Consider the following 21,026-nt stretch of genomic DNA (forward strand, 5'->3'; position numbering starts at 1 on the left):
TGCTTGGTTAAGAACCCACTAGAAGGAAGTCTCATATGTAAGCACAGGCTGTATTTGGTCAATTTTAAGGTGCCTTCCTACCTAAAAGTTTGAATCAGACTTGGAAAACATATAAGCACTGGAGACGAGCTATGATGGAGACTATTAAGAGTAATGATCTTCATTCGACCTTTATCTCTGCAAAATGTGGTCCTTTTTCATATTAGAGGGTGTCTCCTATGTGGAGTACAAAAAGAAGAATCTTATCACAGAAGACAGATGAATAAATCCACAGAAGAAATACATTCACCAAGGAAGATTTTGGCTTTCTAAACAAACTTGGTGATGATGCATGTCTACAAAGACTTCATTTTAAGCCTCTTGCTTTTGTGTAGGCTCATAAGCCCATTCATATGGGAACTTATTTTATAAAATAAAACCAAAGGGATGAACTGAATGTAAAAAGGCTGCAATCTTCTCTTTAAAGCCAGAAATTTAGTGCTTGTAGAGGATTAAATTTTTACTCTTAGATCCTTCAATAATATATAGTTTTCTCTAGGCTCCTAAACATTTACTCAGTATTTGTTGAATACCATTAAAGGAAAATTTTCAGGAAAGGAATTCATTTGTCATATACATGTATATCCATTTTATTCCTGGGTTTGGATTTAAGCCCTTATCTGCCTGGATGATGAGAAATCCTTTATACCACCATACCTATGTGTGGGCATACCCCTAAGGTCACTGAGGCTGCAGCCATGACCTTGTCAGAATGACATGGGGTTGCCAGGAAACTGTCCGAGAGACCACTGGATAGCCAGGGAGTGGTCAGTGAGCGACTTGGTTTCCCAAAAAGGCCATGTCCTCATGGGGCAGTAGAAAGTGTTCCTGTGTTCCCATCATAGTTCTGATTCCAAGAAGCTTCAGAACAATTTGTGCATCCTAAGCACTTCTCCTCCCCTTCCATGATACGTTATGGACCTGTGTGATGCCAGTTATTAAGATTATTTTTTCAAGGTGGGGGCTCTGCTAGCACAGTCATGGTCAACACAGAGCACCTTGAAGTGTCCAGTCCGTAAGTTCTAGATGCCAGAGAGTCATGCACGTCCCTCGGTCTGGTTTGGCTTAAAGGTCCGTAACTAAGTTTCCAGCTCATCAGTGCCTCCACTGCCCAGTTCTCAGCATCATAGGCAGCTCTTTGCCACCTAGGGGACACAGACAAGGACAAAGTAAAATTAAACTTCTAGTAGGAGAAGTTTACCACTTAAACAGAAAAAAAAGAGAATCTGACCCTGACATATTGGTATTGGGTTAGCCAAAAAGTTCATTTGAGTTTGTCATCTTAATGTAAAACCCAAATGAACTTTTTTGGCCAGCCCAATAGTTTTTTTGCAAGGTTCTTGAAACTTTTAAACATACATGTTAGAGGATTCTGTTTTGTTAGGTGCCTTTTTTAAAACAGCCGTGGTTGAATCTAAGTGGCAAGCCTGGTCCCGACTCAGTGGTCTCGGGTGTCATCCTGCCAGAATGTCCTGGTGGCCGTTCCCTCCTACTAAAGCCATTTATCCTTGGAGAGTGACTCTGGACTGACCTGGACCCGTTGGCAGACTCTCCCCACTGTGCCTAACCCCTCGCAGGCGCCTTCTTAACCCCTTTTCCTTCCTCCGTTTTCAGACTCCTGATTAATGTTCTTTATTTTGTTTTTTTTTTCCTTTTCCCTCCCTTGGAACGATGGCAGCGTCCCTGCTCCTGTGTTAATTTCTGCTCTTCTTTTCTGTCTCCACCCTGCCCTGCCCCCGGTCCTTGCTGCACAGAGCTGCTGTCTCCTGGTGTGCAGAGGTCCTTCCTGCGCACCAGCAGCCTCAGCTCCGCCCACAGCGACTCCCGCCCCAACTCCCCATTCCGACACCACTTCCTTCCCCATGTGAAAGGTAAGGAGGCAGGCTTCTCCAGGCAGCACCCTGCAAAGCGGAGATTTATTAGCGCCCTGGGAAGGCTAATAAGGTGTATCTCCAAGAGTCAGCCCCCAGCTTTGGACCTCTCAGCATGCCTGCGTGCGTCATGACTTCACACCCGGCCGTGTCTTAGAACTGGCATAGCATCTCTCCTTGGGAGAAATATGTCATTTCTAAGGGCTCTAGACGAAGTAACAGGAAGTACTTTGGAGACCTTAAGATTGCTTCTCTCCTGCTTAGGAAAAAATATATATTATCATTTTGCTTTTCTCTGTGTTAGAAGCAAAATATAATATATATCTGGGGAATTTTCCTGTTTTTGATATGTGATATGGCTCAGCAAAACCCCAACGGTATTCAGAACAAGGATTCCAAAGTTGTCTTCATGATGATAAGCCACGTAACCACTAAGATGTTTGGACAGTACGAAAGACCTAGGCCCATGTAACTGAAATTTCTCTCCTTGAGCCAACTCTTAGGGTGATCTTCCTTTGACTTGTCCTGATGTCTGCATGATGGAGAAGAGGGGCTTTGCCTTCCGTTTTCTGTTCCTGCCCATCTCTGCCCTTCCCTCTGTGTTGCTCCCATTGTTCTCATCGTGCTTCGGTAGCAGTCCTCAATCGGAGTTCTCAGTTCTCCTTACTTGGTGGGGGAGCCAGGAGCCACAGAGGGATCACCAAGGGGCCATAATTTAAAATATGTCGGAGCTCCCAAGAGAATGCTGACTTCTTCCATAGCCTTGATTTGAACCAAAGTAACTGAAGAGAATATTGAGTTAGCCAAAAAGTCCATTTGGATTTTTCATAAACAGTTATAGAAAAACCCAAACAAATTTTCTGGCCAACCCAAGAGCTGAAGGAGAGAGTTGCAGGCAAGCACAGATGTTGTCATGGGTCTTAAGACAGACCTGAAGGATTCTAACCTTGAGCTCCAAGATCTCACATCACTAACACTTTCTCCAACAGCCTAAGCGTTGTGCTCTTTGACTGAATTTTGTTTGCAGTCTACCCAACCTTTTTACTCATCTGGATTTTTAGGACTCAGTTTTTTAGTCAGTTCAGTTCAGTCGCTCAGTCATGTCGAACTCTGCAACTCCATGGACTGCAGCACGCCAGGCTTCCCTGTCATCACCAGCTCCAGGAACTTGCTCAAACTCATGTCCATCAAGTCGGGTGGTGCCATCCAACCATCTCATCCTCTGTCGTCCCCTTCTCCTCCTGCCTTCAATCTTTCTCAACATCAGAGTCTTTTCAAATGAGTCAGTTCTTTGCATCAGATGGCCAAAGTATTGGAGTTTGAGCTTCAGCATCAATCCTTCCAATGAATACTCAGGACTGATTTCCTTTAGGATTGTCTGGTTTGATCTCCTTGCAGTCCAAGGGACTCTCAAGAGTCTTCTCCAATACCACAGTCAAAAGCATCAATTGAGTTGAGTCCAACTCAGTTGAGTCCTAAAATATAAATTTCCTGCCCCTATCAGTAAGCAGTTACTTTGTGAGCATGCTATTTTTTTGCATTTTCTAGGCTGTGAAAATAACATTGCTGATATGCCTATTAAAGACACACACCACTTGCCTTTAGCAAAGACATCTGTCTTTTTCAGCAGTCACAGCACTTTCTAAAATTCTTGACAGATTATTTGTGCCAGTTTTTCCCAGAGCACAGAGGGCCTCATTCCTGTTCTCCACCCTGAGCTCCTTTCAGGGGGTGTTGAAGGTCAGCAGCTGCAGCAGCTCATGGTTTAATCCTTGTAGAGGTAGATGGCAAGTGCCAGTTTGTAGTTGGCAAGGTGAAATGCCCTTGCCAACTTGTATTATAGGCGGGCTTCCTAGGTGGCACGGTGGTAAAACATTTGCCTGCCAATGCAGGAGACGTGAGTTCAATCCCTGGGTCAGGCAGATCCCTTGGAGAAGGAAAAGGCAACCCATTCCAGTATTCTCACCTGAAGAATCCCATGGACAGAGGAGCCTGGTGGGCTACAGTCCATGTGGTCACAAAGAGTTGGTCATGAATGAGCACACACGCCTCCTCATAATGAGCACTCCGCTCTGTGCATCTGTGATTTCCCTCTCAGCATGATGCTCTTTGAACACTTCCGGTTACATCACTCCTCACAGTATCCTGTGATTAAAGGAGCAGGCGGGAGGCTTAGGGGTAGATGAACAGCTGAGGCCCTGGTTAAGTGACCCGGCCAAGGACTCGCAGCTCAGAAGTGGCAGCACCAGGACTAGAGAGACCCCCAAGCCTTCTCAACCTTCATTCCTATTAGAGGGATGTGTTTCAATATAAATATACTTGAATAATTTTTAAAGCAAATTTTTACTTTCCATCCCTTTTTAACTAGAAAATTTCATTCTCCGGTTCGGTTCAGTTCAGTCGCTCAGTCGTGTCCGACTCTTTGCGACCCCATGACCTGCAGCACGCAAGGTCCATCACCAACTCCCGGAGTCCACCCAAACCCACGTCCATTGAGTCGGTAATGCCATCCAACGATCTCATCCTCTGTCATCCCCTTCTCCTCCTGCTCTCAATCTTTCCCAACATCAGGGTCTTTTCTAATGAGTCAGCTCTTAGCATCAGGTGGCCAAAGTATTGGAGTTTCAGCTTCAATATCAGTCCTTCCAATGAACACCCAGGACTGATCTCCTTTAGGATGGACTGGTTGGATCTCTTTGCAGTCCAAGGGACTCTCAAGAGTCTTCTCCAACACCACAGTTCAAAAGCATCAACTCTTCGGCACTTTCTTTATAGTCCAACTCTTACATCCATACATGACCAGTGGAAAAACCATAGCCTTGACTAGATGAAGGAGTAAGCATCTTTTAATTTCATGCTGAAATTTCATTCTTATGGAGGCTAAAATAGTTATTCGAGTCATTTAAATTACAAAATTAACAATGTGTGCTTTTCAATAGAAACACCAACTAGTTATTAAAATTACAGTACCTCAATGTACCTAAATGGTGCTTTATTAAAAATACAGATATGCATTCTTTTCTGTTTTCAGTCTGAATTCAAAGTATACAGTCAAATAGTATAGGTTTAAATCCTAAAAAGCCTTGGCTTGTCTCATACTTATACTTTAAAAATATCTGATAGTCTCTTTCCCATTTTCTTTAAACTGGGTATATGTCTACAGTTTGTTCAGATGAAATAGTTTATGTATTTCAGATATAAAATATGAAGCACATAATAGTATATGCTTAGTTATAAAGGCTTTTTGCTATACTGCAAAACCAATCATGCAGAATTTGTATATTAAAGATATTGCTTTAAGTTTAGTCTAGTTGAATAGCTAAATGCAGATTCTCTAAGGAATTACATCTTTCTTATTCTGAAACACATGTATCTACATGGAAGTCCTCTCCAGCACAGAGGAACTTATGACCATGGAGAAACACATCTAAGATATCTTTAAAGGAGCAAAATCTCCCAGCGTTTTCCATGGCTCTTCATTTGAACATTCACTCTGTATCTTGGGGCTTGTTCTGTAATCTCCAGGAAATTGTTTTTAAAACAAATACAAACCAAGGCGCTTGAGGACTCTAGGGTAGGATGTCCATCTCAGGAAGATGTAGCTGCAAGCAGGAGTCCTCGTGCCACTCTGGCAGCCATAAACCCTCGTTCCATTGCCCTAGTTTAATTCTTAACCCATATTTCAGACTTAAGTGGCCCAGGCCCCCAGGGTCCACTGAGCTGAGGACGCCTGCATAGGTGTAGAGCCTAGATGAACGTCACCAGCTGTCTCTCTCTCTCATTGGCTTCCCCATCTACTTTCTGTAATGCCCTTCTTGTTTCTCATTGTGTTTTTATTTCTGTTCTCTGACCTTCCTTGCAGTTTCATTTTATATCAGTATGTCCTTGTTGGGCCATCTGGACAAGTGCTTGCCTATTTGGAGAAACTGTTTTCACTTTGGGGCTTTGTGGGCTTCCCTTGTGGCTCAGCTGGTAAACAATCTGCCTGCAATGCTAGAGACCTGCGTTTAATCCCTGAGTTGGGAAGATCCCCTGGGAAAGGGAAAGGCTACCCACTCAAGTATTCTGGCCTGGAGAATTCCATGGACTGTATAGTTCATGGGGTGGCAAAGAGTCGGATACTACTGAGCGACTTTCACTTTCACTTGGGCTTTATACTGTTTGCAGAGTTTCTCTTCCTTTCTCTTTGAAATACTATTAGACATTACTTTCTGTGTCTGTGAATCAGGCTTGCAAACAGGAGAGCTACATATATTAAATCTCATTGAAAGGAATCTTCCCTGTTTTGCCATAGATATGAGTTGCTATGATGCAAATATATATTTGACACTTGCTGAAGGAAACCCTCACACTTCCTGAAGCTTTAGACAAGAACCAGTAATCTTTAAATTCTGTCATGAAATTCTAGAAGCTGCCAATTTTTAAGGTCCCCTTGGCATTTATATTTTAGGACATAAGCACTTAGAGTTCGGAAGCTAAGTGGTAGGCCAGCAGACTCCCGCAGCAGACACAAGCATTGCCATTTAGATTGACTTGTCTTAGGATTTGTCACTGAGGCTCTCAGTGTTCCAGAAAGAAGAGAGAAAGTGGGACAAAGCATTTGAATTTGTTAAGCACGGTGGGAATCCTGCCAAAGAATGATCTCTCAAGGACTGAAAAATTGACACATTAAACTGACATGGAAAGAGCTAAAAGTGAAGACCAGGAAAATATAAGTCTATATACATGGTAGCTCCTCATCCCAGTAGCTAACATCACTAACAACTTAACCAATATAAGGACTTATTTAGAGAACAAAATGGCTGAGTATGATATATATATACTATTGTTTTTAAGCAGCGTTAACTCCAGGCTGATTGATGTTGATGATAATACCCTCCATATATGATTATTTCATCTGATGCCGCATATATCCCTTATGTCTGAGTAATGAAGTGCACACAAAAATAACCTTTGGGGGCCTTCACCATTTATTTCCATTCAGGAGAGAGTGAAATGTTTTATCACTTACAGATAGAGTGTTTGATTTATAAAAGGCCTCATCTTGAGAATATCTTTCTTTTAAAAATGCCAAACATTGTAATGCCTTTCATCTTTTAAGGACTAAGAATTTGGTACCTAGCAATGTTTTATATTCTAAGACCTTATTCCCAACAAGCCATGTGACATGTAGAAACCATATTGTTCAGGAGCACTTAGATGGCGGTGTTGCTGAATGTCTGTCTGCCTAGTGTGTTAAGATGTCATTATGGGAGGCTTTAAATGATTATAAAGTTAAATCTACTTACAGAGACTTCAACATAGTAGTGTTTGTTTTTTTTTTCTGTCGACTAGAAAGGGCAATGGTTGCTGAAGATATGCTGCCGGAAAAACCTCTGCCCAACTGGAGACAGCATCAGCTGTCCACATTCAGGGAATTTAGATAGTCAAACCATCACTTTTGAGGGCTTCCCAGGTGGCACAGTGGTAAAGAACCCACCTGCCAATGCAGGAGACGCAAGAGACATGAGTCTGATCCCTGGGTCGAGAAGATCCTGTGGAGAAGGAAAAAACAACTCACTCCAGTATTCTTGCCTGGAAAATTCCATGGTCAGGGAAGCCTGGTCAGCCACAGTCCAAGGGCTGCAAAAGAGCGACATGACTGAGCACATACACACACCCCGTAGACTTTGAGAGCCGTCAGCCATAGAAGTTATGGGCTTCTCCTGCCGTTTGCCAGCAGAGCATCTTAATAATAGAAAGACTTAATTCATGGGCAAAATGCCAATTCTAATGACTTTAAATCTTGATGTCCTGTAGATGCATCTGTTTTTGTGTGTGAATGACTCTGGCTATTAACTATCAGAACAAACTTAATCGAGTTTCATCTGTTTGGATATCATAACCAAAACCTGTGAGAACATATCCACCAGAAAATTTGATGTTCTACAGGTACAGGAAGGTTAGAGGTGCAGGATTAAGGGCAGAGAGCAATGTAGATTTAGAGCAGTAGCATCAGTGTTTCAGATATGCAGAGTCTTCAAAAAAACACTCAAAGCAAGGAAGTTGAGTCTCTCTACATCTTCCTTTGAGAACAGCCCACAAGAATTATTCTTTCAGTTAGGGATTATTCCTGTGAGTAATTTCTAATGTGTGTAAGAGTAAAGGATTCTTCTGACGTGGCACAATTCAGTTGGGGTTATTGAGGATCAACCCTAGGGAAACCTATTAAAAAAAAAAAAAGATGCTATTGTGATCCCGTTGTTGTGTCCTAGCATCTGGCTGCCTTTAATTGACAGACAGATGGGGTTGACCCTGGAGTGGTACTCACTACATTAGGTCATTCGTTGCTATAGAACTATTTAGTTGGTCTACTTCAGTCATTATTCGCAGACATTTATTCAGCGCTTAGTCTTGGCCAGGCATTGTGCTGAACACACAAATATGAAAGAGACCTAGTTCTGATTCAGCCTCAGGTTTGAAGCCAGATTTCCTACTAAATGTATGTATCCTTCCTTCCATTGCTTGTCTCTACCTGTGTTTTCCATACTCATTGTTTTCAGACATGGTTATTTCTCCTTAGGAGAGTGATAGTAAATGAGATAACATTTTCTTTAAATGAACTTTTTACTGTATTGGTAATTTGGGATGAAGCTTCCTAATTTTCAAAAGCTAATATCTGACTTTAGTAAAGACAGCATTATAATATACTGGGAACTAGATGGTAAACAGACTCTTGGTGGAAAAGGGGTGGGGGGGGCAAAAGTTTTAGAACATGATAATCAAAAACCTGGAATCTAAATTAGAGAGAGTAACAAATTCAGATCTCACATTTGGAATATCTTACTGCCTATTTGGTACAGATCTGTACTCTGGTTATCTAAAACTACATATTTTGAAAAACTAAAAAGTCTATTAAACATATTATTCTAAAACTGCAGCAGTTGACATCGCTCATGTGTTGCTGGCTAGATTTAAAACCGTTTAACTTACTTGAAGAAATTGGTTCTTGTACATCTAAAACTAATATACTGTTATATGTCAGTTATATCTCAGTCTTAAAAATTTAAGATAAAAAAAAAAAGAAATTTATTCCTGCTCTGTTTTCTGAAGATCTGTGATTTACTTAAAATTGTTAGCCTTAATTGATAGATAAATTGGACTTCATCAAAATTTAAAACTTTTGTGCTTCAAAGGACACTATCAAGAGACTAAAAAACAACCACAAAGTGGAAGAAAACATTTGCAAATTGTGTATCTGATAAGAGACTTGTATCCAGAATACGTGAAGAACCCTTACAACTCAATCATAAAAGTGTTGTATTGGCCAAAAAGTTCATTTTGGGGTTTTTCCATAAAATATTATAGGAAAAACCAAAATGAACTTTTGACCAACCCAATAATTATGGGGCTTCCCTGGTGGCTCAGATGGTAAAGAATCTGCCTGCAACACGGGAGACCTGGGTTCAGTCCCTAAGTTGGGAAGATCCCTTAGAGGAGGAAATGGCAATCCACTCCAGTATTCTTGCCTGGAGAATCCCCATGGACAGAGGATCCTGGTGGGTTACAGTTTATTGAGGTCACCGAGTAGGACACGACTGAGCAACTAACACTTGATAATTATGTTACTAGTTCATTAACTTTTGATAGTCCTACATTTTTTGGTGTTTTCTTGGGATGGATGTTTGCTCAGTCATGTGGAAGGAAGACAGTAGGGTAACAGCTGACTTCTTTCTGATTTTGCACAAGTCTCAGTTCACCCCTGCAGCTCTCATCAGAGAGAGTGGTGGGGGCTACGGGAGTGGGTCTCTAGGCTTTTGCAGCCACGCCCAGCAGCCCCTTCCAGCCTCCTCCTCCAAGAACCCTGTGCTGCCCAGCCGCAGGGGCCTGTCCTCTTGCTCCCATGCTCCGCAGCCCTTCCTTCCCCACGATGTTCCAGCTCCCTAGATTCTGCCCTTCTCACCCCTCTAGCCACCCACCCACCTAGTAAGACCATCTCAATTCTAGCGTCTTTCCACAGCCTTTCTGAAAAATCAATGGCACCTTCATCTGAGTGCCTTGAATTTTTCAGACACCCCTGAGTCAGCACCTGTATGGCGTTACATATTCTCGTTTGTTGTAAGTCTGTTTCCTTAGGTAGACCCTGAACCCCTTGCGGCCAGACACCACGTCTCCTTCACCTCCTTAGCTTCAGCTGAATTGCCCAGCCGCAGTAGGTGCTCAGTAAATGTCTTACCGATTGAACTGTTAGACTGGGTGAAGCTTTGTCTTTAAGAGAATGGTGGGGAAAGTGGTCCCAAAGTACCTGCAAGAACGGGATCTGACTGTATCATGTACATTTCAAAGTGAGGCAACAGAAACGTGGGCTGCAGTAAAGGCGCTTTGTGCTGCTCAGGGAAAGGACCGGGTGACTACACAGGTTCCCAGTCTCACCCTCCCCTTCAAAGAAATAGATTCCGATTGCCAGCCTCTGCCATCATGCCTGGAAGTGATTGTATTTGCGTTCGCATATCCCACCCCTTTACATGCTTGGGATGCAACCATCTGATACTGACCCTAAATCATTAGCAAGTGACTCTCCATCCCCCTCAATGTACTTTCCATCTAATCAGTTCGCTGCCAGCTCACAGCCACAACCGCATGCCATTGGAATGATGCATCTGACCGCTAGCTGCTTTTAACCTAGTTCCATTTGAACTCGAGTCTCTCTTTTGGAAAAATTCAACCTTATTCCAGTCACCTTTGTGAGCCAAATGGATGAATTGAGTTTGTTGCTTTGATTTCTCCTTTTTGATGAACCTCCTTCCGGTTTGTTGTTTTGAATTTTTATTATGCTTGCTTTGTTTTCTTTCTTGCTCTCCCTTCTCTCATTTTGTTCTCTCCATTCTTCTCATTGGAGGCAATGAGCCGTCCAGCGGCCGGAACTCCCCTCTCCCTTACCGGCCAGACAGCCGCCCTCTCACTCCAACTTACGCTCAGGCCCCTAAACATTTCCATGTTCCAGGTAGGAGCTGACACGGTCCGTGTCTTGGTGTCCTGTCACGGTGTAGAATGTAGCCTTGTCGCTTCTGTCTCGTCTCCATCTCTCATGCTCTGTTCATTGAGATGCACACAGCTGATAACCGCTTAAATTGCAGTGTCTGACCTAGAGGGCCTTTCAGGAGCTGTGTATGGGAAATGCCAGGATTGTATTGAAAGTTTCCGTTTTCTCTAAAATTTGTAAAGTAGGGTGGGAGGCAGAAGGTGAAGGAAGGAGGGTTGAATCGCTTTATTTTGTTGTGACTAAAATGTTAATTTTACCCTTATATTGGAACCTTCTAAGCTACCTCTCTGTGGCTCACTGTCATTGACTATCATGATGGCAATCTGGTTATCTTCTCATTGTAAAGATTGAACCACAGCATTCTTGAAAGTACTTTTATTTTATCTGTTTGTCTTCAGCGTGGAGATTCTTTCTGTGGGCTTTTCAGAGAGCTGTAAAATTGAGTCATTTGGAGGGTCTTTCTGCAATGTATAATTAACTAACCCTCCATAGCCCGCAGAGAGATCTTGCAATTTAGGCTTGGCACTCTAAGCTTTGGTGTCATGGTGCAAACAGTAATTTGCCACCAGGAACTGGAAGAGTCAGAACCCATATCAATATCTTCATGTTTCGGGTCAGCTCAATGTGTGAAGACAAGATTGGCCATCAGAGGTCATGATATTATTTTTCCATCCCAAGTACATTGTTTTGCTTCTTTTAGCTACTGAAAGTAGTCTAATAAATGACCGTTATGTTAATGTTAGCATACATATTTGAATCCGTATTAGTTTTTTCTCTTTTGAGAAAAACTTAATAAACTTAAAAACTTAATAAACAAAGTTCAATAGGATTCATACCCCTGAGATACGACTGCCTTTTTAAAAAAGAAAAAGTTTCATCAAACCTTGAAAATCAGTGTTGTACATTTGTGGCTTTTTCGCAAGAATCCAGTACCCAAGGTTCTGGGGAAACCTTTTGAAACCTCCCAAGTATTTGCAGTCGAAGTGAAATGGTTGTATAATCAAATGGGGCTCGGTATAAAAATGTGAATAATATTTGGCATCTCTTTTTCTTTTTTTTTTAAATTTGGCCTGTGCACGTTAGGATTTTGTCCAACATCTTGTCAATACATCAGATTAGCCTTGCACGTAAAAACTGTTTCTGTGTTTTACAAGAAGGTTCTCTTAATTTTACTTCATCGCTTTCCACTGCTCCACTCATTAGTTGAAAAGTAAATTGAGCTGCTAGTCGCTACTGGGAGCTCAATTTCTAGACAGTAGCAATTTGGGGATTTTCCCCAAACTGGTTATGTCTTCCTCACCATCACAGTATCTCCGCTGCTTGCATTTCTCCCCGTTTTAACTCCACTTTTACTGAAGTGTGTATTTGAAATAAATGGCTCATGAGTGAGTGACATCTCTCTGTATCCTAAGATGTATTACAAAGGATTCCATGTCACATGTCTATAGTAATTCACTCATTTCTATAATTTCTTCTTTGGTAACCTCAGTCTTTGTAATACAAAAGTCAACCTTCTGGGTTATTTTTGTTCAAGAGTCTTCAGTTCGGTTTGCCTCTGGGTTGATCTGTTTTTCCCATCGCTGAACAGGTTCCCATAATCACTCACCTTTGCTTTTCATTTCCACAGATCAAGGGATCAACATTTACCGAAAACCACCCATCTACAAACAGCATGGTAAAACCCACTTTCCTCCATGTAGCTTTTAAGTAGCAACGTCGGCTCAACTCTTTGCTGTCCTCTGAAACGTTCATCTGCTGTTGCTTTTGAGAATCAAACTGGGGTGTCCAGCATGTTATGCCTTTACGATCTGCTAAGATGCAAATACCGTAAAGTTGGTTTTCCTAGACAGAAAACACCGAGCCTTTTTCTGAGCCCATCAACATGTATCATTTCACTCATACAGGAGGGGAAGTATGGTCACACAGTCATTCACAAACACCCTCACAAGACTTTTTTGGGGGGAGGCGGGGATCAAAGAACTTAACCAACCTCTCTGATAATTTTGATGAGCTTGCAGTTTAACTAATTAAAACTAGTGAACACTAGCTATGTAAAAAATTCATTTGACCAAGGGAACTCCCTGGTGTTCCAGTGGTTAGGATTCCACACTTCTGCTCCAGGGGGCATGGACTCAGTCCCTGGTTGGGGAACTAAGATCCCACAAGCTTCACAGCTAAAAAAAAAAAAAGAGAAAATGAATTAATTAATTTGACCAAACCCCCATCAGCCTGACTGTCCAGTTCCCCAGTTTCTGATGGGGCATGCAGACGTCTGCGCCCTGTGGTAGAGTGGACCAGCCTCACGCTGAGACACAGGCCCTGGCCTTGGTCCCAGCTCGTCACATAAACCATTCTGAGATATCACAGATGAAATTTCTGTCCCTCAGTCTCCTCGTCTGCAAAAGCCAGTGCATGAGGCCAGCTTGTCTCTGAAATTCTCGCAAACTAAGAACCACTAACGTGGATCTAGAACTGTGTTTTCCTTTTCTGGGAATATAGAATTTTTAAACCCAGGAAATAGTATTACCCTTTGCAAGTCACTATTCCCTCGACCATTTTTAGGTCTCTGTGGATTCCGCTGCTGTAAATCTTCATGAATAGGTAGAAAGCCAAGACTTTGGGTGATTTCAGAAAATTGTACCCAAATTGTGCCTGGAAATTTGAAGGCTGCCTTTAGAATCCAGTTGACATTAATGTATCCTGAAGGCTTAGGATGACATGAAAAGCAAATAAAGTTGAAATGCAAAGAGGAAAAAAAATTCGGGGCAGCATTATAGGGGAAAAAAGAGAAAATAGGTATTGTAATGACTCCAGGACTAGGTTTTTTTTTTTCCTTCATCTGTGTTTTTCTTTTTTAGGAGTTTACACCTTGTGCTTGCTTTTTTAAGTTTGTTAACATTGTTTTTGTTTGCTTTTTTATGGTTTAATGTCTTCTCACCCACTCATTAACATGTGAATGTTTACTGACCACCAATTCTAATGCGTAAGTACTGTTTGAAGTCTGGCTTTTTTTTTTTTTTTTTAATTTAAGAATAAGATTCCCAGTTTGATTTATCAGAAACTTTATTTATTTAGAGACTTTTTCTTTAAATACTAAAATCTCTAAGATCCTGTCTCTCCAGACAAAAATAATCAAATAAGATTTAAAGAGATTGGATAATGTTAGGTTATTTATTTGGAAGGAATTGACTTCTTTTTGTGACATTGACTTTATGCTTTACTTTCTATCAGTCTATCGGAATTAAGAGTAACACAAGCAGAGGGGTACATCCAAAGGACTTTCTGCAAGAGAGCAGTTCTGTGTGATAGAAAAAGATGTCATACCATACCAAAAGCTGATGTCTGTGCTCTGTGCGTTTCGAAAATGCTAGATTTAAATAAAGTCACACTTCTCATTCTTTAACACGCTAACACCTATTATCCTTCTTTAAGAAGAGGATATACAAGGCAGTGTTTTCCAAGCTGATTTTATCTTTTTTCCTCATAAGATTAGAGATTAAGAAAAACACTGTTCCATCTCTAACTGAGAATTTACCCCTTTTTAATATATGGCAACCTCGATCAAGTTACTTAACCAAAATGAGACTCAGAGATTACTTTAAAAATGAGCAATTGGAGCTGAAAATTCAAAAAGTTACTTCCAGATTTAAGAACCTTCGGAGAAGGTAATGGCAACCCACTCCAGTACTCTTGCCTGGAAAATCCCATGGGCAGAGGAGCCTGGTAGGCTGCAGTCCATGGGATCGCTAAGAGCCGGACATGACTGAGAGACTTCACTTTCACTTTTCACTTTCATGCATTAGAGAAGGAAATGGCAACCCACTCCAGTGTTCTTGCCTGGAGAATCCCAGGGATGGGGGAGCCTGGTGGGCTGCCGGCTATGGGGTCGCACAGAGTTGGACACGACCGAAGCAACTTAGCAGCAGCAGTAGCAGCAGCAAGCTCCGGAAGGGGGCCAAGTTGTATCTATGGTATATAAATACATATTATTAATACATTTAAAAATGTTTAGTAACATCACAGATCAGTTTGCAAAATTAGCCAGAGTCAGAGTCTGACCATTTAGCCTGGCTTGTTTCTGTGATTACATTTGGGGCTCTAAGCCAGTGACCCCTCCTGTAAGCACAGCCATTAAGCACACTGTGAACCAATGGTGCTCCTAGTCCGATTTTGTTGTTTTAAAGTTGGATGACTCACTTGTATATGCAGACCCTTGAACAGAATGACCAAATGGATACGGCAAACCTAAGTCTCAAGGCTAATTCCTGCAAACTGATAGTGAACTTTCCTGCTGCCATTTCACCTGGTACTCAAGGACACATATATAATATGCAAGGATTAAAATGAACCGGATCAATTTTTTTATGGCTAAGAAGCCACAAAGATCCAAAACCAACTCTCTTACAATTAACACCTACAGTCAAATGACAGTGTCATGCATTTTACTTACCTCTTTAATTTCAAATGACTAATTCAAGTTTCTAATTGCTCTAGAAGAGTACTGTCCAATGGAATGTTCTGTGATGATGGGAAATGTTCTTTAATTATGCCATCCAATACAGTGGCCGCTAATCACAGGTTGATCACATAAAATGTGGCTAGTGTAGCTGAGGAACTGAATTTTAATTTTATTAATCATTTTGGTTTATTTAATTGCATTAATTTAAATGTAAATAGCCACACATAGCTCAAGCTAGTATTGGACAGCACAGCTCTAGAACAAGGTTTTTTCAGATGTAGAATAGATGTGGAGTGAAGCTTTGCTTCTGGCAGAACACAAGGAAGATGAGTTGTCACCCAGGCACTGTTAGTGACTGGGTGATTGATAATGGTGATAAGCAGCTATCTGGAGTTGACACTTTGGCCAGAGCACAAGAAAGCGATGTCAGAGAGTTGTACCACTGTGGCCTTGCAGACCGAGAGCTAAGCTGCCCCTGATTCCCATCCAGATGCAGCTGCCTTGGCAGCCCAGAGCAAATCTTCGGAAGACATCATCAAGTTTTCCAAGTTCCCAGCAGCCCAGGCTCCAGACCCCAGCGAGATTCCAAAGATTGAGACGGAGCACTGGCCTGGTCCCCCCTCACTTGCCGCCGTAGGTATGCCGCTGTTGCAGCTAAGCCAAATGGACGGATTGCTAGGCGATTTCAAAATGAAATGCTTAAAAAGTATGCAGGGAAATGTGTAAAGATTCTAAGAAAAGTATGACCAAGAGGTAGAAGAGGGAGAAGAACTAATGTAGTATTAAGATGTGTGCAGAATACTTCCAAGTTACAAAAACCCAACCACCAGAGCCTTACGCTAACCAAACCCGAAAAGGGGCAGAACTGGTCTAAAACAGGTGTTTTGTGTGGACTCTCAGTGGTTGTTGTAAAATCAGTAACTCTTTTGAATGTAGCTGAATCAAAGCCTCCTGCCTTGAACTTTATAGTTATAGTGAGTGAATTTACTGAGTGTCCACAGAAGCGTGACTTCTTTGAATTAAATTTGTTTTAGACGATTTCTGGGTTGTAATTAAAGTTCTTAACAACCAGTTGTAACACTGAAGCACTTTCATTTTTCTTGCCTGATCACGTTCTCCATTACTAAGAAGGGCTGTTACGGAGTAGCAGGTGTTCTGGAATATTGCTCGTGCAAAGTTACATGATTTCACATCTGTCATTTCCATGACTTCTGTGCTAATGTCACATTTGAGCTGTTTCATTCTTTGCTTTGAACCGCACATTTATGCTTTAGAGTTGTGTCTCTGTCTTTACTGTTTTGTCATTAGTTACATCACTTGACCCTAAAAAATGCTGTCGGCAAACTCATAAGCTGCTACTGAAAATTTAGTGAGTCAGCTTTACAAAGATATGACTGTATTATCATATTTCTGTTGACAACCTAAAGGCCTTCAATTTTCCAAAACTCCCAAATTTTCTTCATCCTATTTTGTTATCAAGTTATTTTTAGAATAACTTTTACAAGCAATATAAGTGGACTTTAAAGCAATTGATAGTTACAGAAATGGTTGAAGGAAAAATCTACCTCCTTGGTTCATTATTCACATGTATTTTATACATTATGTTGGCTTAAGGTGTCTCTATTGCTAGTTCTTACAGACTTTTACTAGTGTAGATTAAAGTGAGAAAATTCACATTGCCATTTAAAAACTAAAACGATCATCAGCTTTTTTCTGCTAGTCCACATCCTTCAGGCAGTTCTTAGGGCTAACTGAGATTCCTGGTTCAGTCATGTTGCTTAGTGGGGACATTAAACAGCTAAACTTTGGGGAAGAATTAACATTTTATTGTTATCAACTGTCAACAGTAAATAGTTTAAAGCTCTTTGGGTTTCCAAAATGAAGAAAACTTCTGGTCCATTAATCAAAATGATGAAGACTGAAACTATTAAAGTTTATTTTGATTAGATTAGCAAGCGTTCCTGTTTCCTCCCACAGCCAGATTAATCCAGGCAACATAGGAAAACAGTAATTATCTTACTTTTCCAACCATTCAGACAGATTCCTCCTTTCTACCCCAGCTCCTTCTTTCCAGGAAGCTTAAAATTTGTACATTATCTGCTATATTATACTGAAATAAGTAACTTCATAGCTGCAGTAACCCTTTTTATGGATCCATTCTTATAAAACTTTTTTGGACCATTTTCTAAGAGACGGAAGACAAGGAAACATTAGAGACCCATCCCTTAAAAGAAAAAATAAAGCATGCTTTTTAATAAATTTATTGAAAGTAGAGGGCAGGGTGATAGTGTGGTGACAAATCTAAATATTCAGAAAAAGGGAAAACTATAAGATTTTCAAACTCCTCACAAGAAAGTGACTATCTTACCTATTTGATGATAGCTAGATGAATTTGGGTTCCTCTGTGTTTGAACACTGACCCCAGGGACATCAAAATAATAACTATCGATGTCCCTCCCACCTATTATGGACACTCTGGCCTGTGGCACATGGGATGACATAGACCCAATCATAATCGCAATCCAGGTTCTAAGTGAGCAGATCAGATTTGTTCCAGGCCAAAATTCGCACCTTACTGAATCACACATTGCACTGGCTTGTCAAATAGGGCTCCCTGTCTCAAGAAGCCAGGCAGGGGTGCTGAATTGGTGGCAGGCTTTTTCTTTTTTTCTCTTGTGTTGTTCACGAATGCTGACGACCACTGCTGACTTTGCTCACCTGACGAGTTGAGCACAGTTGCTCTAATCCCTTGAGACCCAACCCCCCTTCCCTGGGGCTAACGTGAGAAGTTGTGTTTGCTGTGGAACTAGGAGCTGACACGAGACGCAGATCTAGTGGCCGAGAGGAAGAGGATGAAGAGCTTCTGAGACGCCGGCAGCTTCAAGAGGAGCAATTAATGAAGGTTTGTCCCTTAAACGACTTTGCTGAAGCCTTGGGTTCTGTGGATCCTTGTTATGGAATGACGACTGTGGGCGAGCCACCAAGATGAGCAAGAGGTAGGCCCAGACCTCTTGCTGTCAGGTAGGAGAGACGAGATGGGCACGTAGTGACTTTAAGGCAGAACATTTAGTGGGTTCTGGAAGAGAGCATGAGGAGGTTGGAGGTCAAATGGGCATGGAATAAATATTAGGGCTTCTTCAAGGAGAGCGAGACTCTGTGTGGGGCGTGTGGGTATGGTACCTGTGTTGAAAGGATGCTAAAAGGCCAGGCACAGCCCAAGTGTACTTCAAGGCGGTACAAAACCTTCCTTCCCTCACGCAGGCTGTGCTGAAGGAATTCCCTTGGAACAGAGCATTTCTCCAAGTCTTTCTTTGGACTCATAGGACCTTGTGTGTGTATCTGGGCCAGGAGAGAGAGATAAAGTAGACTCTCACCAAAGCACCCTCATGATAGCCTCTGTCTCTAGCATAGGCCTGCAGCATCCCAGAAGACCAAAGGAAGGGTAGTCAATTGTAGCCGGGGGTTGGGGGAGCTGAGAAATTGTAAACTCCTACTAACAAAGATTATTTTCCAAAGATACTTAATCATCTGGGGAAAGCACATATACTAGTTTATGGGGATACAAAGTTGCATGTATTATGTGATCCCCGTTTTGTATGTTATGTGCATAGAAAAAGATTGCATGGGGTAGGTCAAAATGGCAATAGTGGTTATCCCTGGTGGATTATGGCCTGTTCTTTTTTCCTTCCAGATTTTTCTAGACTCTGTACAATGAGCATGCATTATTTTTCCCCTATTTTTTAAACAAATCAGTATAATTTCTTTTTAAAGGCTGCTATCCCTAAGCTTCCCTTCCCATGTCAAAAATAGGTACACCCTCGCACACTGCCTCTTGAGTTTCCCTGCTGGCACTTTGGGGGTAAGGGGAGGGGGCAGAGAAAGGAGAACACTCTTCTGATGTGGAGCCTGGCTGAGGACAACCAAGCTTTGACATTGAAGAGGCCAAGTGGGGTTCAAGGTCCAAAACCTGGCTGACTTTTGGGGGAACCCCCAGGCTTGGGGACAATATGCTTCAGGCCTCTTTAGAGTCAGGACCTTCTTGCAGGATCCACTAAAAAGAAACTGCATCTCCCTGAAAGTGACTGCAGGCTCCACTTTCATTTTTTTTTCTCCATGAATAGCTCAACTCGGGCCTTGGCCAGTTGATCCTGAAAGAAGAGATGGAGAAGGAGAGGGAGAGCCGGGAGAGGGCCTCCCTGGCCGCCAGTCGCTATGATTCCCCCATCAACTCAGGTGAGCAGCAGACCCACTGCCTTCCCTGAGCTGGGAGCCGGCCACCTGCCTGTGGGGAACCTATCTTGACTGTTCCAGGGCTGCTCCAGCAAAGGAAGCATGACAGTCCTTTGGGGAGGAACACTTGGAGGGTGTCACGAACCAGGAGGGGTCAGGTTCCTTGTGCTGAGTCTACCTTCTAGAACATACATCTGAATCCATCTCAGAGGAAAGTGGCCAAAAGGAAGTTCTTACAGAGAACAGAATTCTTTTTTTTTTTTCAATGTTTTTGTCCACACTCTGCAACATGCAGGATTTTAATTCCCTGACCAGGGATCAAACCCATGTCTCCTGCCTTGGGAGTGCAGAGTCTCAACCACTGGAGTCCCAGAGAAGTCTGAGCACAGAGTGCTTTCTAACTGTAGAGAGCATGAACACTATTTTCTAAATATTTTCTATATTTTCTAATATATTCAGTGTAAGAGCTGAGGGCTAACAGTGATTTTTTGATACTTTTGAAAGAGATTACTCATCTGCTGGGCTGAAATAGTCTATCAGTAATTTTCCCCTGCTTACACTTATCATAAGCCAAATCTCTTTCAAGCTGTAAAATTTCTTCTCTCATGTTCTAAACTAGTGCATAATTTTCTCTCCTGAGGCTTCCTTTAAACATGTGTTTAGTATTTTCCTATGCAAATACTTCTGCTAAACATTACTTCATGTAATTGTCACAACATACCAAGAAGTACATGATATTATCATCCCCAATTTGTAGATCAGGAAACAAATTCAGGAAGTTTTAGTTACTTACTCAGTGTCACATTGCTGATAACTACAAAACTAAGATTAGGAGTCCAAGTGTTATAACCCCAGAGCCCACACTCTTAGCTGGAATGCCCTCCTACCTCTCATAGATGCTGACTGGTATTGATCTTAGATTAGGTAGCTTTCTAATCTTTAGAGTAAATCCTTCCAATTCTGCAGATCTGTTCTCTAAGAGTAAATAGCACTGCATCTACATGGGTCAAGCAGTGAAGACCTTAAAAGATGGAATACCAGGCCCAAAGATGCAGTGGTATTAAGTCACAGAGCCAGAATTCAAGCCCAGGTCCGCTGCCTCCAAAACCCAGCAGCATGAGGCATCCATGCTGCTGATCGGTGGGACACCTTTTTTCACAGGCCTTCCAGGAGTCTAGCAGTGGCTGGCCAGTAGACCCTGGTAACTTACATGTTGGCCTCCAGATCAGTTATCACTGCCATACCAGCCAGGGCTTGGGTCTATACATCCCAGTAGCCCTGGGTTCAAATCATTGCTCAGATCTTTACAAGCTGAGCAACCTCGGGCAAGTACTTAACTTCTCTTGGTCCCTATTTCTTCTCCTGTAAAATGGAAATAATATCAGCATTATTAGGATTGTGTTGA

General features: G+C 41.9%; 1 protein-coding gene across 4 annotated transcripts in view; it reads left to right on the plus strand.

The window, feature by feature from the left end:
* ABLIM1 (actin binding LIM protein 1) overlaps positions 1-21,026 on the plus strand; it is a 328,489-nt gene that overhangs the window by 296,914 nt on the left and 10,549 nt on the right. For 2 of the 4 annotated variants that reach the window (XM_070363328.1, XM_070363327.1), the window contains exons 14-19: positions 1,794-1,910; positions 10,789-10,893; positions 12,560-12,607; positions 15,882-16,028; positions 18,202-18,293; positions 19,513-19,624. In XM_070363328.1, the coding sequence (XP_070219429.1) occupies positions 1,794-1,910; positions 10,789-10,893; positions 12,560-12,607; positions 15,882-16,028; positions 18,202-18,293; positions 19,513-19,624 (621 nt within the window). The remainder of the gene's footprint in view (positions 1-1,793; positions 1,911-10,788; positions 10,894-12,559; positions 12,608-15,881; positions 16,029-18,201; positions 18,294-19,512; positions 19,625-21,026) is intronic. The other 2 variants (XM_005900284.3, XM_070363329.1) reach the window with 2 other exon arrangements.

This window comes from Bos mutus, chromosome 26 (assembly GCF_027580195.1).
Source record: "Bos mutus isolate GX-2022 chromosome 26, NWIPB_WYAK_1.1, whole genome shotgun sequence".
Lineage (NCBI taxonomy): Eukaryota > Metazoa > Chordata > Mammalia > Artiodactyla > Bovidae > Bos > Bos mutus.